Source organism: Pezoporus occidentalis, unplaced genomic scaffold (assembly GCF_034315485.1).
Source record: "Pezoporus occidentalis ecotype Australia unplaced genomic scaffold, CSIRO_AGI_Poc_V1 ctg46, whole genome shotgun sequence".
Classification (NCBI taxonomy): domain Eukaryota; kingdom Metazoa; phylum Chordata; class Aves; order Psittaciformes; family Psittacidae; genus Pezoporus; species Pezoporus occidentalis.
The window spans coordinates 7,295,210-7,317,021 of NW_026915791.1; the positions used below are offsets into that span (position 1 = coordinate 7,295,210).

A 21,812-nucleotide genomic window follows, 5' to 3' on the forward strand; every position below is an offset into this window, starting at 1 on the left:
TATTGAGTGTAATGGAATTGTTATTGGTTACTATTAATTGTTTTACAGTAGGGATTAAAATCCACAGTCAAAAGCTTGACAATCTTTTGTGCTAGAATTCTGCAAAGACTTGATTAAATACAACTTATTTCCCAGAAAGGCTCATAAGTAAACTCAAGATACCACTGTGGAGGTAAGCAAGCAAAAGGAAAAGAACAGGAGCAGGAAAATGAGTGAAACCACAGGAGAATATGGTTAATTGTTATGTTCTGAACCGGATAGAGCTATAAATGCCATTCTTGGTATAAGTGAAGAGATATTATTGAACTGGCAGGGCTCATTTGCACAGGAAAAAATAGTGATGATATATGTATTTTAAAATGGACTTCATCATTGCAGTCTCTTTCATAATAATGTATCTCACCTGTTACCTTTGTTAATTAGTTTGACTACATTGAAGGTGTTTCTAAGTAAATTAAGAAGTAGTGACAGACAGATAAAACCCTATAATCCAGTGTGCTTTTCATTCAGGTACCACACACAAACTGTATCTGCATAACTGAACGCACGTGACATCTGTTTGTGAAGCAACCATTTATTATGCAAACACCACAACTTCATTATATCAAATTTTATTAAATATGTACATGTTATTACTATTTAAAAGAACGAGTATCATTCCAAGATCTGCAAACTTCTCTCTAGCTGTGAGAGCTGAGGCAGAGCCTGTATTAATGCTAGTTTGAAAGCTGTAAGCTAATGCAGTGTCACTGGAATGACACAGCACCACCTTTGAAGGCAAAACTTCATCAGCTGTATTCTTTAGTTACAATACAATCAAACAACAACAAAAAAATCCTGACAATAATATATTTGTACATGGTTTAAATTTCCCGACTCTGTCCAACTTGTAGGATGGAAGCAAAGAATTCTGTCACGTTTAGGATTCTCAGATGCCGAAGAAGGAAATTCGTACCAGAAACATCTGACGGTAAAGGCCATTTAAAGGCAGAGAAGGGGGCACAGGAAGCAGAGAAAAAGATGTGTCCATCTCCTCTGCTGGTATCCAGCCAGGAGGTCTTAATATGTTTCTTGCTTAGGGTCCCATGGCCTCAGTGAGGATAATGCTTCCTATCAGTGACCCCCCTTCCCATCACCTCTCCACTAAACTGGTAGGTCAGCTTCTTCTTGACCTTCTTCACCTCCCCTGTCTTGCCGTAGTTTCTCAAAGCCCGTGCCATCTTCTGGTAGGTCATTTTCTTGCGGTTGCCTTTCTGGATGCCCCAGCGATGCGCCAATGCTTCTTTGTGTTTGGAGGAGAACTGGAAAGTACCTTTTTCCTTGTCCACCCACCAGATGCTGTCCTTCATGTCTCCACTGCGAAGAAGGTCCAGAAGGAACTGATACAGACGTATCTTCTTCTTGCTGCCTGTGTGAGAGTCAAAGAAGAAAGGCAGTGAAGCACCAGGATTAGCATGTAGCTCCTGCTGAAACAGCAGAAAGTATGTAATTCATATGACTGTTTTAGCTAGATAGCTAGCTTTAACTTTTAGTTAGCTAGTCATGTAACTGCTTCTGCTTGCAACGTTTATAACAATAGACAGTGTTTTAGGTGTGAGAGCATAATGTAGCTTGATGTACCGGGCAAAAGAAAGAAGAATTAGGAATTCAAAAGGCCAGGATAATTTGAAGTCACCTGAAAAGCATTCCTAACTTGAAACCATCTGAAGCTAATTTGGCCAGGTTATAGAGAGCCTGACTTTCAGGAGCTGAACAAACAGAGCTAAATGTTTTTAAAGATCAGTTCCTTGACCTTCTTGCCTTGGATTTCCCATCTGTTAATGGAAATTGCAGTATAAATGGCAAAAGCCATTATCCATTCCAGAAGTTTGAATAGGCAAGGCAGAAGAAGGAAGTGAGAGTACATGAATAAATGGGGTTTGAGATATAGACACAGTTATGGTCATAAAAGATTTTCAGGACTGGAGAGTGCAAGGAATCAGAGAACATGAAGTTTTGGCAGTGGGATAAAATACTATTACAGCAGTTCTGCAGCTTTATTTGCTATCATCACAGTAACATAACAGCTGCTCAGCACATAGCTTGATGCAAGTCCCTCTGTCTTCACTGACCTGTTTCTCCATGCATAATTCCAGGCCCAGGGTCCACACCATCAGTCTCCCCATCTGATACTTCCAGTGGAGGGCTCTGCCTCTCTATGTCCTCCTCATCAGAACTGGGCTGCAGTGGAGAGGAGTACTGTAGGCACATCCGAGGCAAATAGGACATCTTTGGGAGAAAAGAGTAGTAGAGGCGGGAGGTAGTGACAGAGTGGGGCATGGAAAAAGTTACAGAGAAAAGGGAGGAGAAAGTAAGAGATACATGAGATTGTTTAGGGTAATAGTGAGTGATGTAATTGTTAACATTTATAATAAATACTATGCAATAAGAAACTCTTCCACCTAACAGTCAACACATACATGTACAAAGATGCATCTTTACATGAGGGAAGAAGGAATAAAGTTTTGAAAGTCAGAACTTTCCCCTATGTTATATCCTATGTAAGTGATATTGCCCCTCTTCCTCCAAACCTCCCCAAAGCTGGCATTCTTCCTAATGAGTTTCTGATCCCTGTTGCCTATCCTCAGTGTAAAACTGCTTTTGAGAACAACTTTTTTCCTTACACAGACCTTCTGGAACTGCTCTTTTAAATTTGAAAGAGCTGAACAGTTCATGGCTGCTTTGACTGGTTTTGGCTCTGTTGTCCTCTCCATTTCTCAGGCATAGTACCTTCCAACATCACTGAATCCCCACAGGACTGCATCCAGCTCTGGAGATGAGGTTACATGGGTCTGTCAGCTTCCTGTCCTGAATTTCCCCTGTGAGGAGGCGAATAGCCTTAGCACTAGGGTAAAGGATACATCACATTGTCTCACATTCTCTTTTCCGAAATGGCTATCTGAAAATACCCTGTTAATGGGGATTTCTCATCTGCAAAGCTAGCAAACAAGTTTTTGTGCTAAATTGTCTTGCCCTTTTATAGAGATCTTGTCAGGACAGTGTGGAATATACCTCTGCCTTTGTAAATTCTCAGTTCTAGTCTGGTTTGTTAAGGATTGTGACCAGTTCGAATCATAGAATCATAGAATCAGCCAGGTTGGAAAAGACCTTAAAGGTCATCAAGTCCAACCATTCCCCAGCACAGCCAAGGCCACCACTAACCCATGGCACTAAGGGCCTCATCAACACTCCAGGGACGACGATTCCACCACTGCCTTGGGCAGCCTGTTCCAATGCCTGAGCACCTTTTTGGGAGAATTTGTTCCTAATATGTGTCCTAAACCTCCCCTGGCGCAGCTTGAGGCCATTGCCTCTTGTCCTGGGAGAAGAGACTGACCCCCACCTCACTACAACCTCCTGTCAGGCAGTTGTAGAAAACAATAAGGTCCCCTCCGAGTCTTCTCTTCTTCAGACCAAACAACCCCAGTTCCCTCAGCCACTCCTCATAAAACTTATTCTCCAGACCCTTTACCAGCTCCATTGCCATGAACTATTGGAGCTTCTTATTTAAGAACGAGAAACAGATCAGTCTGAGGGACAGGGAGCAAGAACCCAATTCCTACATTAAAAGAAAACCAAACAACACCCTTGAAACCCAGCGGCATATAGAAGGTGGGTTTCATTATGTGGGCCAGATCGATAGCTCTGGAAGGTGAGCTCCTTTTGAACCACTCTTCCTTCCCTCAACCAAGAAAGGATGTCTTGAACCTGACTCTCTTCCCAGGGGACCTTATGCACTGAAGCGGGGAGCGGGTGTCTATGAGTCACACCACCCACCCCATGTCTGGCCTTGCAGAATGGTGCTCTTCAGATGAGTTTTGCACCAGCTGGAAATGTCCCAATAAGGAGTGTGGGCCACGGGCTGGTTTTGGGGTGCAGCGGCTGGCGGTTAATGAGTTGGCACATTGGCTGGAGGCGATCTGGCAGGAAGGCCAGGATTGGGTAAGAGTGTGTGCAAGCTTCCTGTCAGATCCCCAAGAGCGAAACTTCAGCCCTCACCGCAGAATCACCTTTAGCTTTTTACAGTTAAGAAAGCTGCAGCCCCAGGGGTAGGAAGGAAGGGAGAGACAGTGCCATGGGGCAAGGAGAATGAGAAGGTGGGATAATGTCTTACAGTGAGTTTGGTGCCCCTGCAGAGAAAATGGTTGTGGGCACCTAGAGCGCATCATGGGGTGGTGTTGGGAGTAAGGAAACCACTTGTCTGGGTCTGGAAGGAGACAGTGGCAGAGTGCTGTGCAGGAAGGAGGGGGAATGGTGTCTCACCAGCAAAGGGAGTTGCAGAGGCCAAGCTGGGGAGTTGTGTAAGCTTCCCCCCACACTGTGCCTACTTTCTCTGCCTGTAGTTTTGCTTACACTTGCTTTGTGCCTAAAACTCAGCACAGGTCAATACATAGTGTCATGCAGCTATGCTACGGAGGACCTGATAGTGAGTTTGAAAGAGCCAGGTTACTAATGCGGCTCTGGATAGAGAAAGCTTAAAGAACCTGCTAGCTATTTTCTGTATCCTGGTGTTGTCTCAGGGTCTGTGGTATCCATTTGTGATTTTCCTCTTTCTAAAGCTCTCTACAGTTTTCCACCTTTTCTTTCATTCTTCCTTCAGACTGATTATTCCTTTCTCAATTTATTATGTGGGAGATCACCTGCTGACAGGCTTACACAACTTTTTAAAGAAATCTTGTCCAAGAACAGCTTGAGCCTCAAATTTGATTTCACAAAATAATGTGAAATTATCAGCAGATAATTAAAGAAATATCGTTTCAAGTTCTTCCTTTATTCACTGTAACTCTGATATTGCATGACAAGATGGGTGCAGTTAGTAACTGGCAAATTCAGCAGAGGATTAAAGCTTGCTTCCTGCTTCTGCTTCTTTGAAAGTGCCTTGACTAATAGTATCTGTTGCCTAGGACTGTGGCTGAGACTAAGTCTGAACCTCAGAGCATGCCAAATACCACTTGCGTGAGCCGCTGTAAGTTGAAGTAAAAAGCCAAAGATCCCCAACTGGTAAAGACAAGGAGGGTAGCGGTGAATTTTACCTATTATCTTCTGCAGTTTGGTACTGGTTGGGGCAGAGAAAGCATAATGCTCTTTATTGAAAGTGGCAACAATATAAATTGTCTGCCTTTTGTCCTGAAATGAAGGGTGATAACTGAGTAGAGTGAAGTGGGACAAGCAGAAGCATGCTCTAGGTTTCTGGTGGTACTTCCAAAGACATCTATAAAGGGCTCTTTTTTATTCTTCGCCTTTGGTTGGAGGTAACGGTTGGTCACTATGTGTTAGCAGTTGCAGTGAGCAACTGAAACAACTTGAAGCTTCCCACAGACTGCTGTTCCATGAAGCATTTTTTATATTTGTAACTTTCTGTTCCTAATTCTTTGTTTGTTTCTACATCTTCTGTTCTATTCCTGATTTTTTTCTGAGTAATAGGTGGCAAGTTTGATGGCTTGCAGTCAGTCAGTTTCCTGTTGACAGTGTTAACTTATTCAACAATTTTTTCTTTGTTTTTGATAAATAGATTATTTCAGTTTGCTTTGAATATAAAAAGTTCAAAATGACAAGTCCATCCATGCGGTTTTCCTCACAAAACTTCAGCAATGGCACCATTATATGCAGCACTGTAACCAGCAAACACTTTTCTCTCTGGCCTCAGTCCTGCTCTGTCTTGTATTCACCACACTGTATATAGCTGCCTGTCTTGGGGTACTCCTTAGCACAAGATCACCTAGCTTCCTTATCACTCCTGGTAATGACTTTGGGCATATTCTTGCAGGATCAAGTTAAAAAGTGATCTCCACACCCACTTCGCTTAGCATCTTTGCAGCATTCATGGAAACCCTCATAATTTCAGGTTTATATGAGGATTCATTGGCACTCTGGTGACTACTGCAAAATGGAGTATCTTTTTTACAGGGAAATGACTGGTTTCATGTAAAATCTCAGCAAGACAGTGTGGTTTGGCTTGTGACTTCGTTATTTTCAGGCAAAACAGAAGCAGGTTGTCCTTAGCCTTTTTCACTGTGGTAAAATTACCAGTGACCTATCTGTATTAGCATTTCTTGTACAGGTCATATAAAATTGTAGGGGTTGCTTGGAAATACTTAAAACTTTCCTACTACTTTGAGGCTCAGAATCCTTCCTAGTAGCCATGGATACCCTTGCTATGATAATACACAGATTCTCAGGTCCAGGTCCTCTTCAGAATTTCAGAACAGTTGATTTTAATTCTAAATGAAATAAAATTTTGACATTTCAAAAACCTCCAGAGAAGGCAATGATCTTTTTAGGCACAGTTTGAGGAACTTGACTCCTTGTTATCCAGATAAAAGGAGTGCTTAAGCCACATTTGTCCTGAGAATGAAGAGTTTTATATCAAGTGCTTGTGTGGTAAGAATTTATGTAATTGATTTCAGCAATCATAGAATCATAGAACAGTTCGAGTTGGAAAGGACCTTAAGATCATCCAGTTCCAACCCCCTGCCATGGGCAGGGACTCCTCCCACTAAACCATTTCACCCAAGCCCTGCCTAACCTGGCCTTGAACACTGCCAGGGATGGAGCATTCACAACTTCCTTGGGCAACCCATTCCACTGCCTCACCACCCTTACAGTAAAGAACTTCTTCCTTATATCCAATCTAAACTTCCCCTGTTTAAGCTTTAACCCGTTACCCCTTGTCCTATCACTACAGTCCCTAATGAAGAGTCCCTCTCCAGCATCCCTATAGCCCCCCTTCAGATACTGGAAAGCTGCTATGAGGTCTCCACACAGCTTTCTCTTCTCCAGGCTGAACAGCCCCAACTTTCTCAGCCTATCTTCATACAGGAGGTGCTCCAGCCCCCTGATCATCCTCGTGGCCTCCTCTGGACTTGTTCCAACAGTTCCATGTCCTTTTTATGCTGAGGACAAAATCTATTTCACATAAGAGTATGCATTCCCTGATGGGTTATTTTCTTGACCCTTAATGACCATCCTAAATTCTGAGGAAGGGCTGATAACCATACCTGGTGGTTGAGTCCGATGTGTGTGGTTGGGATTGTAGAATCCAAGACATGCATTTGTTCGATTTCCATGTGCCTGTACAGCTGCTGCAGCTGGGGAGGCTGTACACTCTGCAGTTCCGTGAAGTGATTGTCTCCAAAGGTCTCAAACTCACTGTGCATGTGGTGTGGATGGTATTCCCAGTAATGATCTAAAGGAATAACAATAGATGGTCTACATTATAAGATTAAGAAACATGGCATTTATCTGTCTGGTATCAGTTCCTTCCCCTGTTGCTGTGCTTTCCACCTTCTCCACACCATTCTTGCTGACTTGTCTGTCTCTAGTGACAATCTACATAGATCCCTTCTTTTCCTAATCTCATAAATGCTTGTGCCTGGCCATTTTAACAAGTAGAATACTTTTAGATGGAGAGGTGGATTTCAATGATAATTTAGGATAAAATGTGAAAGATTGAAAGATATTAATGCTGACACCTTTCCCAAGAAGAAACCATAGCAGACTTACATTTTCCTTCTTGAGGCCACAAATTCTACTGGTTTACATACTGCCATAGTCTCATTGTACTCTTTCTCATGGCATGAGAAATGAGGAGATGCAGCAAATGTACAGACTTCTCTGCAATTATCTTTAGTCCTTATTTTACTTGGCTAGAAAAAAGTAGGAATGCTACAGTAGAGACACAGCACTTTGTGAGATCGTTCCTCTAAGCATGTGTTAAAATATCACACGTTTTTCAGTACTAATACAAGAGAATAAACTGTTGCAGCACTCTGGTGTACACTGCTTACAGTGAGGCTAAATTCTGACACAGACTCTTTCTCTACCTTTTTTATCTCTTCAGTATGTAGGAAATGTCTGTGATAATTTTTTTTCAAATACATAAAAAAATACTCAGATAATGACTTTCCTGTTTTCTGATTTATTTATGTTTAAATTTAAATTCCCTATCATCTTCAGGTTTTGATCTCTGGGTTTTTAAGTTCAATAATAAGCCTCCAACAGTTTTAAAATTTCGTATTTGCTGCTCAAAATTTAAATCTGCTGGAGGGAATGTGAAGCATTGCAAATCCTGTTTCTCTCTTACAGCAGCTGCATGCATCATTACGTACATATTTATGTGCACTCCGTTTTGTAAAATCAAAGTCAACCTCACGTCTTCTGCTCTGACTGTGCTAGAAATTAATCTTTCACAGTTTAATTTTTAATGCATCATGTTATGCATGGCCAAAATTTCTTTATGATATTCAGTGTAACAGTTCTAATTTACATTTTACTGTTCCAAGTTGTCTTTCCTTGTGTTACTAGAAATCATTTCTGTTATACCCTTCAAATATTTTCAGCTTATTCTCATTTTGTCTTACAATCTACTCCTAATTATCGCTTCACCCTACTGCATGTACTTAGCTCTCAGTCTTTCAATATAAATCAGTCTATTCACCCCCCCCAGTCATACTTGTTCTCTTCTTCAAGCTCCCAGCTCTTGCCATCCTTCTGATAATGTGATGGACAGAACTGAACACATTATACCAAGTGTTCAGCCTGGAGAAGAGAAGCCTGCTGGACACCTCATAGCAGCCTTCCAGTATCTGAAGGGGGCCTATAGGGATGCTGGGGGTGGACTATTCATTAGGGACTGTAGTGACAGGACAAGGGGTAACAGGTTCAAACTTAAATAGGGGAAGTTTAGATTGGATATAAGGAAGAAGTTCTTTCCTATTAGGGTGGTGAGGCACTGGAATAGGTTTCCCAGGGAGGTTGTGAATGTTCTATCTCTGGCAGTGTTCAAGACCAGGTTGGACGAGGCCTTGGGTGACATGGTTTAGTGTGAGGCGTCCCTGCCCATGGCATGATCTTAAGGTCCTTTCCAACCCAAACTATTCTATGATTCTATGTGTAGTTGTACTGAGTTTATAGAGGAACCAATTGTCCAATTCTGCAATATGGTGTTACTGTGTATGGCATTATCTGGATACTAATGCGCCGTGAGCATTTTTTCTTAAATACCAGCTTTGTTCTTTCTCTCAGATTCAGTCTCCTCATCCTTCCCAACTTATGTTTCAAACAATTACCTCTAATTCCATTGAGGATTTGAAATCTGGCATAGTGACTTTGAATGTGGCTTCCTTTTGAGAGAACTCGGTGATATGCTTATATCAAACATAGTTGGTATGTAATTGGTACTTAAGAATTTGTAAGCTCTTTTAGCTGGCTTTAGGGCTCAGGCCTGTAGAAGCTTATTTGGAGGCTCTATCAGACCATTTTCCTCAGTGATTACTTTTTTGTCCTTCCTACTTTTCTGATTCATGGATAAGTCATGTTACTGCATGTGAAAGGGATGGAAAGGTACTTATAAAAGCACATAGGGAGCTGCTGCGTTACTTTGTCTTTGCTTTGTTCTATAGTGCTTTTTGTGGCTAGGTATGGATTTTATAGCCCAAAATTATAATTACAATGCACTTCTTCATGTCGTACTGCTAGACAAAAATTTTGTTTTCTCTGGTAAAACAGTAGGGTTTATGGGTGCAAAGTACCCCAGTACTTTTACATTCAGATCTGCCCCAACCCAGGAAATGGCAGAGTGTGTATGTTTGAATCCAAAGGTCATCTAAAGCTGTGTCCTGTAGGAGGCCTTGGGCACTTTCAGTCTGAAACTGTTTTGTTTAAGTGGAAGACTGAGCCACACTAACTTGTTTTTTTCTGAGCTAAATTACTGCAGATTTCTTCAAGTAGAGCCAACCACTGAGGCCCCGTATACTATGGACAACCCTGTATAATAAATTGTTGAGAACACATTGCAGGAGTAATCTATCTCTCGTTCTGGCTCTGCTCCTTCCTCCAAAGACCCCTTGCCTTTCATAATCTGGTACAGTCAGAGAGATCAATGCACAACTGTGAGTATGACAAAGCCCAGGCAGAAGTCTCTGAGGCTGTCAATGGCAGGTCTTCAGCTGTGGAATGTCTTACTGGCAGTAACTATGTGATCAAGAAAGAACCCACTGCCTTTCCCACACGCATAGCCATGAGTATCTGTGTGTGCTCTGAGTGTCTACTTCTGATTCTTCTGAAGTATCTTTTTATTAGTACTCATGGATGGGGTTTTGAGCAACCTGCTCTAGTGGAAGGTGTCCCTGCCCATGGCAGGGGTTTGGAACTGGATGATCTTTAAGGTCTCTTCCAACCTAAATCATTCTATGATTCTATGTTTTTATACTCCAATTTTTGAAGCCTATGGCAAGGTTCCTGCTGCCTGCAGAAGTGTTCTTTTAAACTTTTTCTTGGTAAATAAAACACTATATATGCATATTCATGTTAATCACTGTGCTTTTTAGCTTAGTCATTACCAAATTCCCGTTTTATGGAACTAGGTGCAGCTGTTAAAATACTACAATAGCATAGTACTAATAGCACAGCATTTAGGGACTTAACAGCAATCACATAATACTAATGCATTACAAAATCTAATCGGCAATTACTTCAACACAAACTTATGCTCAAATATTCAAGCTGTGACAGGATTTAAAGCCCTTATTTCTTTCTAAATTGCCTGTAATTTTACAGTGATGCTTAGGAAAAACAATATTGGTTTAGTTACATCAAAAGAGAAAATTCTGTCTCCACAAGCCCCTCTGTAGTTAACCAGCCTGACTATATTATTGCTCATGAAAACATAAAACCCCTCTAAATGTCTGTGACTGCAGTTATTAGAGTTAGCAGCAGCTACTTATTCTATGTTCTTTGTTATGTCAGCAGCACAATAGCCATTCTGTTCTCTCAAAAATGTTAAGGTGAAAGGAATTAAAAAGAAAGGAAAGAAAAATTCTAGAAATGGAAAGTGTCTATTCTTTGGGTAAAGGCAAATGTCATTAAAAGCCAAGATATAGCTACACAATGGAGTCATTATGAGAAATTTCATATGAAGTGAAAGAGGATGTGAAATAAATTCTCTCTTATAGAGACATGGAGATGGTGTTTGTTTTGGTCTTGTATGTAGTGAAAGGTTAGAGGAAGGACAATCATGAACTCTGAGCTCCCTCCCATAGCAGGGAGGATGTTAGCCTGTTGGGAAGCAACAGTGGACCTATAGGCATTGTGTTAGTATTTACCACAGAGGTAGATTTTCATTCTACAAGTGAGAAAACATGACTGAACTTTCTCAGTCATCTTTTGACCGATATGAATTGCTTTGCTCCTGTTTTAATAGCTGAATAATGTTAGAACCAGCAATTAGAATGTGAAACAGGCTTAAGAAAGGTATTTATAATGAAAGTGGAGTAATAAGCTAGCTCTGCACCACACAGCACAAAACTATGCAGAAATTCATGAGCCAGCTCTTGAACCGGAAACGTGACAGCTCTGTCAGCACAGCACTCTGCCCGGACCAAGGAGACAACTTGTTGACATGGTTGTACTTGTGAGGTCTGAGCTAATATCTGTGAGTGGTTCTGCTCTGGCTGTACAGATTTTCCAACACATTAGAACTAGGAGAGGGTTTCTTACACAGTGCCCTGTTGCACAGCTTTGATGTTCTCACTGTGTTTCACTCATCTGAGAAAACCTGGGAAAACTGAAGGACACTGGAAAATTAATGTCTAGATTCCCTACAGATTATTTTCTGTTTAGTGAAATGCTGTGCTCCTAGGCAGTGCAGCAGTCTTGTTTGTAACGACAGTAGGCTTTCATTACTTCTCACTTCACAAACGTCATGATTTTAACAATGCCAAAATATTCAAATTCTATGAGTCAGCAAAGCATGAGAATTGGCTTCAAAGTGAGGGGATTTTTAAGTGAAGTTTGGAGTTCTTTCTATTTTCCATATAGCATTTGAGACTAAGGTTCACATGTTTGGACTTTCCTCCACTTCTATGTGGGCTAAAATCCTGAAAATGTCAAAGCTGGGATTCTTAAATGATCATATTACCATGGTGGGATGAAAATAAAATCCCAGATCATGAACCTGTTCCATGAGGCCAGCAACAAAGTGAACAAGCATCAACATTCAGCTTCACAAAAAGTGATTTTTACTAAACCCATGAAGTTTAGTAATAACTTAGAGACAAAGCTGCAGTGGAATTTTGTAATTACTAAGATTGCGTTAGTGTTACAAAACAGGTTGTATTACATTTACAGACTTACTAGCATACAGGCTTAGGGTGGGGTGATGGACTAATACCTGATCACTTGTAGTTTCTGTCCTCCTTGGCTGTGTTTCTATGTTTATTACAGTATTTACAAAATGGTTAAACTACAACATACAAAATAAATGCAACTAATGCATGTTATGATGAGCATGTGGATATGTTTATGGTGTGGTTTTGCTTGTTAAATTCACTGTTCACTTATTTGCAATGATCTACAAATTAAATTAATGACACACTATAGTGTGTACTTCACTGCCTACTCAGGTAAACATGGAGTTAGATTTGCCTTCAGCATTGTGTTCTAGAAAAGCGGCAGTAATGCATGTAGCGCACATCTTCAGATCTTGCCATCTTCCTGTCACAAAATTAACTTGCTAGCAGTGAGAGAGAGGTAGTCTGACACTTAAGCAAGACCTTCTATTCTGTTAGCAGTCCCTTGTCAGCAAAGTCAGAAGTATTATTCCATTTGTAGTATGTATTTACTTTACCTGGTAGCTTTTCTTTGAAGTCCATACTGGTATTGAGTAGACCTGCAAAATTATGTTTAATTTATTGCCAGTGATCACACTGTACCCCAAACTGAACTTCTCTCTCACAATTCTGTCCTAGTAACTTATTCTTTTATCCTCTCCGATCATATTCTCAGCCCTTTCACTTCACTGGTCCCACTGCTGCACCTTATTTATTCTTTTTCCCCACCATTTTTCAGTCATTGTGCTTTTGCCCACATTGTTCTGAACATTTAGTACATACTTCTCAAAGTAGTTTATGATGTCCCTTTCCTGCTCTTCTCCATGGCTCTTCTCAAGACCCACTACTTCTGCCACATTAACAAAATGAAAGCCAAAGTTGAGTTTGTCAATGTTAATAGGAAAGAAGCAAGACATGCTAATTTGTGTTTTTCATTCTCATTTGTATTCTTTGGTTGTTCATTGGTCTTTTGGACTGTGAGCAATTCAGGAATGCAGAGGCATGTATTAGACATTCAGACACAACCAACTACATTACATGTGCTTTCATATACAAAGATTTGATTGAAATGTGCAGGCTGGGATTAAGTTGCCTCTTTCATAACCACTTGCTGTAGGAGCTAAACCATTGAACAACAAGGTTTTGGGTCTTTAGGACAAGTGCAACACAAGTTTAGGCAGAGTCAAATTTCTGTTCAAAGTGGGTGTTTAAGTACTACTTAGGACATAACCCAAAGAGGTAATTGCAAGTTTTTGTTGTGTTCATTATGATGAATAAAAATGATCAGATCATTAACATAATGATTTTAACATTAACATAATGATCATTAACATAATGGTTAACAAAATGATCTGAGCAGTTTAGCTTAGGAACAGCCTTCCAACAGAAGAAATGGGTACTAAACCAGGTGGGACAATAAGATTATGAAAGATAAAGTGATGTTGTTGCTTGATGTAACCTAGGTTTAATGACAGAAAAGTTATTTTCCAGTGCTTTTTCCTACATCTTTTACAGTCATTGTTTAATTGTCACAATTGCCTTTTGAGATAATAAACATTATCCTCATTTTATGGGTGTGTAAACAGGTACACATTATCATGTAAAAACCCTGAATTTCCACGTGGAATTTGCTGGGTTTGATTAATGTGACTTGACAGATGCCATGAGATAACTTGTAACAACTGAATTAATTCTTTGTCTCCAGGCATAAAGAATATTACAAGTTTTTCTTAAAGTCAATGTAGAGAACAAATTTAGGTAGGAATCTTTTTCAGCTAAATGCTCAGAACAATCATATTCTGTAACTTGCTCTCCCTCAAGGTAACTTTTGTTTCCACAGATAAAGCAGTGCTATGCTGTGCAGCTGTTAGAGCTCTTAAATTAAGCAGTGATGGGTCTAGTTGCTCGATCAGTGGGAGTCTTTTAGGGAAACTCCAGGATCTGAAGGGACTGTCACAAATGATACAGTAGAACGGTGCTTTTCCGTCCTGAGTCAATATTGACTCTGATATTTCGAGGGCGGTGTTGTTGGACTATTTATTGTATTGCACAGGAGACAAAATTCACCAAGCAAGATTCTCCTGTCTGCAATGATTTAGAGTCCAGTGCACAGATAACATGAAAATATAAAGACAAGAAAGCTTTGAAATCACTTACATAAATTGAAGCAATAAATAATTATACAGTATTTTTATATTAAGCCAGGTTTACTTCTACAAGGAAATTTTACATAGATTTAGAGAGAGGAAGTACTTGGGTGCACTGGAGGAAGAGTGAAAGTTAAAGCTAGGTGTGGCAGCATGCAAAAGAGATCAAAAGAAAGAGAGAAATACATGGAGTTGAAAAAGGAGTTGAAAAAGGCCAAATACCAAAGAAATATAATTAAAATAAAGGCACAAATAGAGTGTTCTAGGGCCTATGTCAAACAGCAATTGGAGATGGGAACACAAGAAAAGAAATACAGTATAACAAACCCAGGTCATGAGAGGGCTCTGAATCATGCAGAGTACTTTTGATCTGCAAGGGTAAGCAAAGCCACAGTGAAGATAATGCAGGATAGAGATCATGAGATTCCACCTTCCTGGCAATGTCCTAGAAGCAACCTGCATTGTTCAGTGCTTTCTAAAATTCTCTTTTGGAGAAACCATGTTGCAGTTCTGGATTGGAACAGTGCCATTCAGCAGAATAAAATACTGTTGGTTTATGAACTGAAATTCTGAGCCTATACATTACACATCAGAGCGACGTGTTTGCTCTTCTCCTGCATGTCCTAAAGTGTCTTTCCTGTTGTATCCCATGAGACTTTATGCTCCAAGGAGATATTTTTTTAACTTACCACCGTGACTGTCTCCATCACTGTTGAGATATTGGTAATAGTCATGGGGCTGTCTGTAGAGGTCTGACTCATAGGGTACCATATCTTCAGAGGGCTGCAAAGAGAAGAAGAATTTTTAGAGTTGTAAGATGATACAAACCCCTTCAAAATTATTCATAGTTAGTGAAGGGGAGATGCCAACATATTTAATATTGCCTAGGGAAAGAAGGGGGAGGCTTCAAGTTCTTTTTGAATCAGCAGGAATAAAATGTGTGACAGCAAACAGTAGTTTGCAAAAAATAAATGAATAATCCACCTCCTTAGACCCAATCTGTGTGGCACAATTTGTCCCGTGATATTACACAAGTTCTTGATATCCCATCCCCCAGCCTTCTCTAGGTACTGCTTAAAGAGCTGTCTTGGACATCAACCACAAGCCAGGATGCCATCACACCAACACAGCAAGGAAACCTTCTCTTTGGTAGTGACAGGTATTTGTTGTTCCTCCTGTGCACAAAAGAGAAAGTAGAAACTTGTCTTGCCTAAGGATGATTTTCTGAGTGTTTTTAGGAGGTCTCATTAAATGGTGGCAGTTTGTAGGAGGGTAAAGATGTTGACAGGGGGCATAAAAACATTTTATTTCTCTTTTTTTTTTTCCCCAAGATGAACTGTAAATGTTTGCTGGTTCAAATCAGCTGTACAGGGCTGTTAGGTATGCACAGACAAGACTTAAAGAGTGGGGCAGATATTGAGTCATGACCTATTGAATGCTTAGCTGTAGAATTAAAGTCCTTCCTATCTTAAAACAGGTGACATAGGGTAACTTTCCTGCTTGTCTTCCTTCCCACTCCTAGTACTCCAGTGTTAATGCTCTTTAGCATCTTATGTTGTTTCAATAATGGTGGTCAGTTTATTATTAGTTGTGCACAATTCTGCTGCTTCATTTGATGTTTGTTTTTTCTTTTTTGAGAAAGAAGCTTTAGAGCAGGGAAATGTCCTTCACAGGACTTTGCTACGCTTTTGTCCAGTTAAGTTCAATCTGAACAAATTCTTATGGTTTCAACAGTAATGTAGAACTCTGCAAAGCCTTCTGCTTTGTGTTCTGAAAGGAAATTATTTCTTGTAGGTACCAATAGAAACATTTTTATCCCATATTGACTTCAGCATAACTGACTTCAAAAGAAAAGGACACATATTTAAAACAATACAGTAATGTAAATGATGGGCATATTTTTAATGTTCACCTGTTTATATGTTCATATGTTCATATATCTATCTGTATGTCCCCTCCATAAATCTATCTCATTATTGGTACACCAGCATTTTGCAAGCTTAGGCTATGGTGACAGCATGCCAGAAATGCAAGTGAGCTTCTCTTTTTCTTCCTCCTCTAGACTACTGGGGAACCTGACTCCTAAGGCAGCAGCTGCCATTAAAATCCAGATGGAGGTGGTAGATAAGCAGCTGGCAGGAGGAAAAGATTTTTCTTCTGGTGAATAGTACATCAGAGTTACCACTGCTCATTAACTCTGCTGTTAAATTCTAGTTAACTCCTTCAGTTCATTCTGGTGGAATTTGGGGATTTAAATATTGTCCTTTTCTAGGGCTGTGATTTCTACGATGACGTGGATGAAATCGCATCAAGAAAAAGAGAGACTCATTCTGAGGGGATTAAGGTGTTCATGGGCATCAGATCAGTGGAATATTGAAACCCTCAGGAGCAAATCCATTGCCTGGCTGTCCCCAGTATAATTGGTGGTGGTGGTAATTGTTTTGGAAAACTCCTGAGAAGACAATAATGGACAATAAAGACAATATAAGGGCAAGACTAAGTAAAAGGAGTAATCATCATTTAATTATAGGGATACCAGTGAAGGAACTCATCTTACTTCTGGTCTCCAGAGGACATAAGTACAGTCTTCCTTTTCAAATCCATAAGATTCCAATAGACTTGCCCTTCATCTACACAAAGATTTAATGGGAAGTATAACTTATTCCCCAAAGGTCAAAGGAGACAGTACAGCATGGATTCTCTCTGATGCTTCTGGTGTTTCTCTACATATTTTCTTTGTGTTCTCTCTAACCATGACTGGTTTTATATGCATTCACTCATCCCCATTCCTTAGACCAGTGGTGGAATCCAATCTCTGACAAGAAAAAGTATTTCAACTGTGATTTGCTTTCTTCAGGATAAAGTTCTGACAGGAATGTCTACTCTTTATTATCTTTTCAAATTCATTCACCCCACTCTTCTATTTTCTTTCCATAAATATGTGCTTTCTGATAAATCACGTCAACCTAAAGAATGTATGCAGTTTTTAACCTTCATAACAGAATTGTTAAGTTTTGATAGCCCAAAGGAAAGCATTCATATTCTGAGAAAGGAGAGACCTCAATGTCCAAATGGAAAATGCACATCATACTATTTGGGAGAAATGGAGATTAAAAAAGTTATATAGAAATCATTTCTTTTTAACTAAAATGCTAGAATCTGAAATTATTAAAATTTTATATCTAAATGCATCAAAACTTGTGTCTCTGATAAATATTCTGCCAAAAGTAAGCAAATTTCCAAAGAAATTAGTGTCCTGTCAATCTAAGCTTAATTTGCTATGTATAAAATTTCCACTGCTACAACAAAAACTCTGTACAGAAGTATAGCTTGGCAGGAAGGCCAAGCATCAGTCGAAAAGCAGATAAACAATACATATTTGAGGCATGGGAAAGAACATTTGACTTTTCCTAGTTGTGTTCTCCCTTTGTTGTCTCTTCTTCTCTAAGATACTCCAAACCCCTCAATTTCAGTCCAATATACTGTAACAGGCAATGGTTTCTCACAATTTTGGAGCTGAGAATGAAGTATTTCTAACATTCAAAAGGTAGTTTTACAAGTTCAAAGGTGTATTCAATAAGCAGAGCTAGAGGAAGGTGTGTTAAAAAGTGGTTCCCTTAATATTTACAGACCTGGCTGACTGTGGAGTGATTGCAGACACTCAACATCTAAAAACCAGTCTGCTTTTACGTAGATCATTGTATTTTTCTAATACCCAGTTTTAAAAGTCTGGGACTTCAAATTGCATTGCTATACATTGTGGGAATTTTCTTCCTTGAATTTGTTTTCTGCTCAGTGACCCATGTGATAGAATATGTACGTGTATATCTTTGCTAACTCATGCAATCTGACTAATCCATCCCCACAAAGGGCTTGAATTGGCACCACTTTACCATCTTGCTGTTGGAGCTTCAGGGGTACAGTAACAAATGTGGGAAGATGTATATTAAACATTTGAAAGTTTAAGTATCATGAACTTAATCAGATGGTGGCCAAAGGAGATGGTACAGAATGTACCGTCTCTGATTTTCTCTATCCTATGGGAAAAGGGGATATTTTCCTCTGTTCATTAGAGAAACTATTGCCAAGAACCTGTTTTTAATCTCTCTGTTTTTTATTAAAAGCTTTTTCTCTGGTTTGAGAGAATAGGTTTCACCATGTGCTGCTGCTGCTGCCTCTTGTACCAATCTTTGCCCACTTGCCCCATCCTCTGGAACCTCCCCACCCACACACCCATTTCATCATCTTACTAGTAGCACTTCCATGACACTGAACTGTTTTGTTTCCCCTGACAAAAAACACAGAATGGCTTATGTTACAACTTAATATTTAACTGATATCAATGGCCATTTGTTCTGTCAACTGTTTTCATCTAAGACAGTGAGAGAAAGCTTTGGTATTCATAGCTGCGGTCTGAAGTTGATATCTCCTTTTGTACATGCCATGAGGTACAGCACATTATCTAAAACCATATTCCAACCTCAAGCAAGAGGTCAACAAACAATGCTTTATCTGTCGCAGACTTTGGTAAATGGAGATTTACCACCATCTTCCTTCTTTGCATTGAAAATCAAGGGAAAAGCCACAAAACCACTTGGGGAAGGTTTGGCTGACATTGGTTAAAAGAGATACAGGGGACTTAACTGAATAGCAATTTGAAAATTCTTGTTAATCACCAAGACTTTGTCAGATGATTCCAGGTGATTGTAAATTCACTAAAAGCTGATCTTTTTTTGTTATCCTAACATAACTATTCACTGGCATGTGATTCAGAATTACTCCACACAGTTTCCAGTGATGTGCTGCTGAGACAAGTTTGAAGGCCCAGATTAACCATATTTCCTTGGAAAAAAATTACAGTATAACTATTTCAGAAAAGATGAGTAAAGGTATTAGCATAATCACCCACTGGGGCTGCCTCATTGGACCATGCTGCCAATGCAGTTATGTGGAACAGAGCTTTCCGTGAGGCGTTTTTGTTCTCATATGAATATACTTCTATTTGAAGCTGTGATTTCTACAGGTGGCTACTTAGGGATTCACATATAACTGGGGCCCTTTTTAGGCAAAGTTGTTTGACTTCATAATTTTTGGCTCTGTAGCATGATTAGATTCTGTCATGCACTGAAAAACATGGGCCCAGTTTGCAAACCTTTTCCATATGAAAGTCCTGATCTTCAGAGAAAGATTCAATACTCTTTAGACCATTTAAACCAGCAGTGTTTTCCAAATGGAGGATAAGAGTTTCCTCACACAGTCAAGAGAAAGGCAGTTACTGAACCACCCTCAACTGAAAGAGGAGGGGCAGAGGAGGGAAGTATTGCTTCACAGAACCCCCTGTCTAGAAATGGGCTTATGGCTCCCCTCTAAAAAAGTCCCAGGAGGCACAGACATTTAGAACAAAGCTGTGTGGGGCTCTAACTTGCAGTGCTCAAAGTGCACTTAAAACAGTTTTGAAAATACGAAACACAAATGATTAATCATGGGACACTTTAATCACAAAAATAAAGAACAAATTGCCCTGTCAAGTGCTCCTGGAGGACACAATTGTATTTTCATTGCCTGTTGTATCATTCATCTGAACAGAATCCCAGCCAGAGTATTAACTGCAACACAAATTATGGGCCAGGCTGTGTTAGATTTTCACTCCATTTATCCCATGTGTGTACTGGAATTCAATACTGAAAAAAGGGAGTCCAGAAAACTTGGCTATGAATGAATGAGTGGACAGAAAAGTAACAATTATTTACTCTTTTTAAACAGAGATGCTGGCTTCTGGGGTAGTTGAGGACAAGGTTTGGGTTTCTTTTGAAATTTATTTTAAGTCCAACACGTAACGTACTGAGAAATCGCTGTGTACTTTTTTCATTTTCTCAGTTTCTTTTCAGCTTTCTGTCCTGAGGCGTTTACAGCAGAGTCATTGGGCAATTCGGTGAATTAAAGCGAAAAAGAAAGAGGAAAGATTTTTAGGGTCTTCTCCCCCTTTGGATGGATGTGAGCCTTCAGGGACACTGATGGTGAACTGCTCGAATAAAGGGTCTCCCGAAAAGAAGGCATATTTTCAGCAAGCATGGATACCAAACATGAAAGGAACTCAAGGGGCTATCTCTCTGGGTGGAAGATAAGGAAACACGTCCTTAGCCTTAGCAAGGACATGTCTTTTTGTCCTTAGCAAGACAAAAAGAAGACTTGATACAAGTCTTGTTAAAAGGACTTTTGGATCTTCATTGTCTCTCTGTTTTCTGAACACAGACAGCAATTACTGTAGGTCATCTACCACATAAAAAGCCAAGTAAAACACCTTATCTGACATCTCTTCAGCTTCTACAAACTTCATACAATCTAATTAGGGCCTCTTTTACCCAGTCTGTTTAGAGATTTCCCATTCAGGTTTGATTCTGAAGAACAGGTTAGTGACATTATGTGCTTCATAAACTACTTCCAAACTCACCATACAATGAACTACAGCAGTGTAACAATGTTTTAGAGTTAAAGAAAGGATAAGCACAGCCTCATAAGCACATTTATATTTGTATCTTAGAGAGCACATTGAAAGACCCACTTAAACCCTGTGGATTTTTAACTCTCATTCACCTCTTGGTTTTTCATAGCAAGTGATGGTTTTTCATAGTAAGTTACAGACTTAGATGCCACCACTACAAAGAGGAGAGAGTCCTAAAATCTGCAATATGTAAAATCAGCATTCAGCAGCTCTTCTCTCACAGACTCGTAGATAGTCAAACACACAAACTATGTCAGAGACTCCAGATTATTAAGAATTACAATCTGAAGAAAGACTCGGCCTTATGTCACAAAGTCGGCACTAAAGGAAAAGCTGTACTGACTTGCTATGTGCATACTGTACAACAATACCATGCATTTAATCTGTGAAAACAAATGGAGATCAAAAATCAGATACAAGTTTTGGGAGGAAATGTTAATTTCCCATTCATTGCAGTGCTGTCACTGGCTGTATATATTGACCTAAACCCAACTTCCTGGCATTACAAATACAGACCAAACCAGAGATATTCTCAAATAATAAACCTGGTTTACTTTGCCTTTCACTACTGATCCCAATGATCACTATTAGGAATAAACCTCATATACTCACAGGGGGAATGAGGGGAAATCCTTCCATTTTGCAAGCTTGCAACATTCAGCCAACTTCGGAGTGAATTTTTCTTAATTCAGTTTTCAAACATCCAGAAAAACTGACTTGAAGCAATCACATGAAACAAACAAAAACGAAAAAAGGAAAAAAAGAAAAAATAAAGCGAGATCCTTGGACTCTGTGAAGTCCTTTTGCTGTGATGGATCTCGGGATAGGAGAAGGACCCTAACGAGTTCTTATTGTTTGCCCTAATAGTTTCTGAGGTGAACTTCCTGAGCTGTGTGTGAAGTTCCTGATTTTATTAAATGTCTGTAGAAGGGAGATAGCCCGTGGGTCTGTCAGGGGCTGTGACATCACAGCCTTGAGCCAGTTTGCATAAATCTCATTGCAGAGTTGCGGCGCTGG

General features: G+C 39.8%; 1 protein-coding gene across 2 annotated transcripts; it reads right to left on the reverse strand.

Moving 5' to 3' along the window:
• Positions 1 to 554: 554 nt before the first annotated feature.
• On the reverse strand, positions 555 to 21,725 carry SPI1 (Spi-1 proto-oncogene). Of its 2 annotated transcripts, XM_062635897.1 has the most exons (6): positions 21,408 to 21,725; positions 14,983 to 15,076; positions 12,665 to 12,706; positions 7,038 to 7,225; positions 2,112 to 2,268; positions 555 to 1,408 (listed from the first exon to the last, which is right to left on the reverse strand). In XM_062635897.1, exons 1-6 carry the CDS (start codon positions 21,450 to 21,452, stop codon positions 1,092 to 1,094), a joined length of 843 nt encoding a protein of 280 aa, XP_062491881.1. In that variant the 5' UTR covers positions 21,453 to 21,725; the 3' UTR covers positions 555 to 1,091. The 2 variants fall into 2 exon arrangements, with proteins under 2 accessions (XP_062491881.1, XP_062491882.1); XM_062635898.1 differs by lacking the exon at positions 12,665 to 12,706.
• Positions 21,726 to 21,812: the final 87 nt, after the last annotated feature.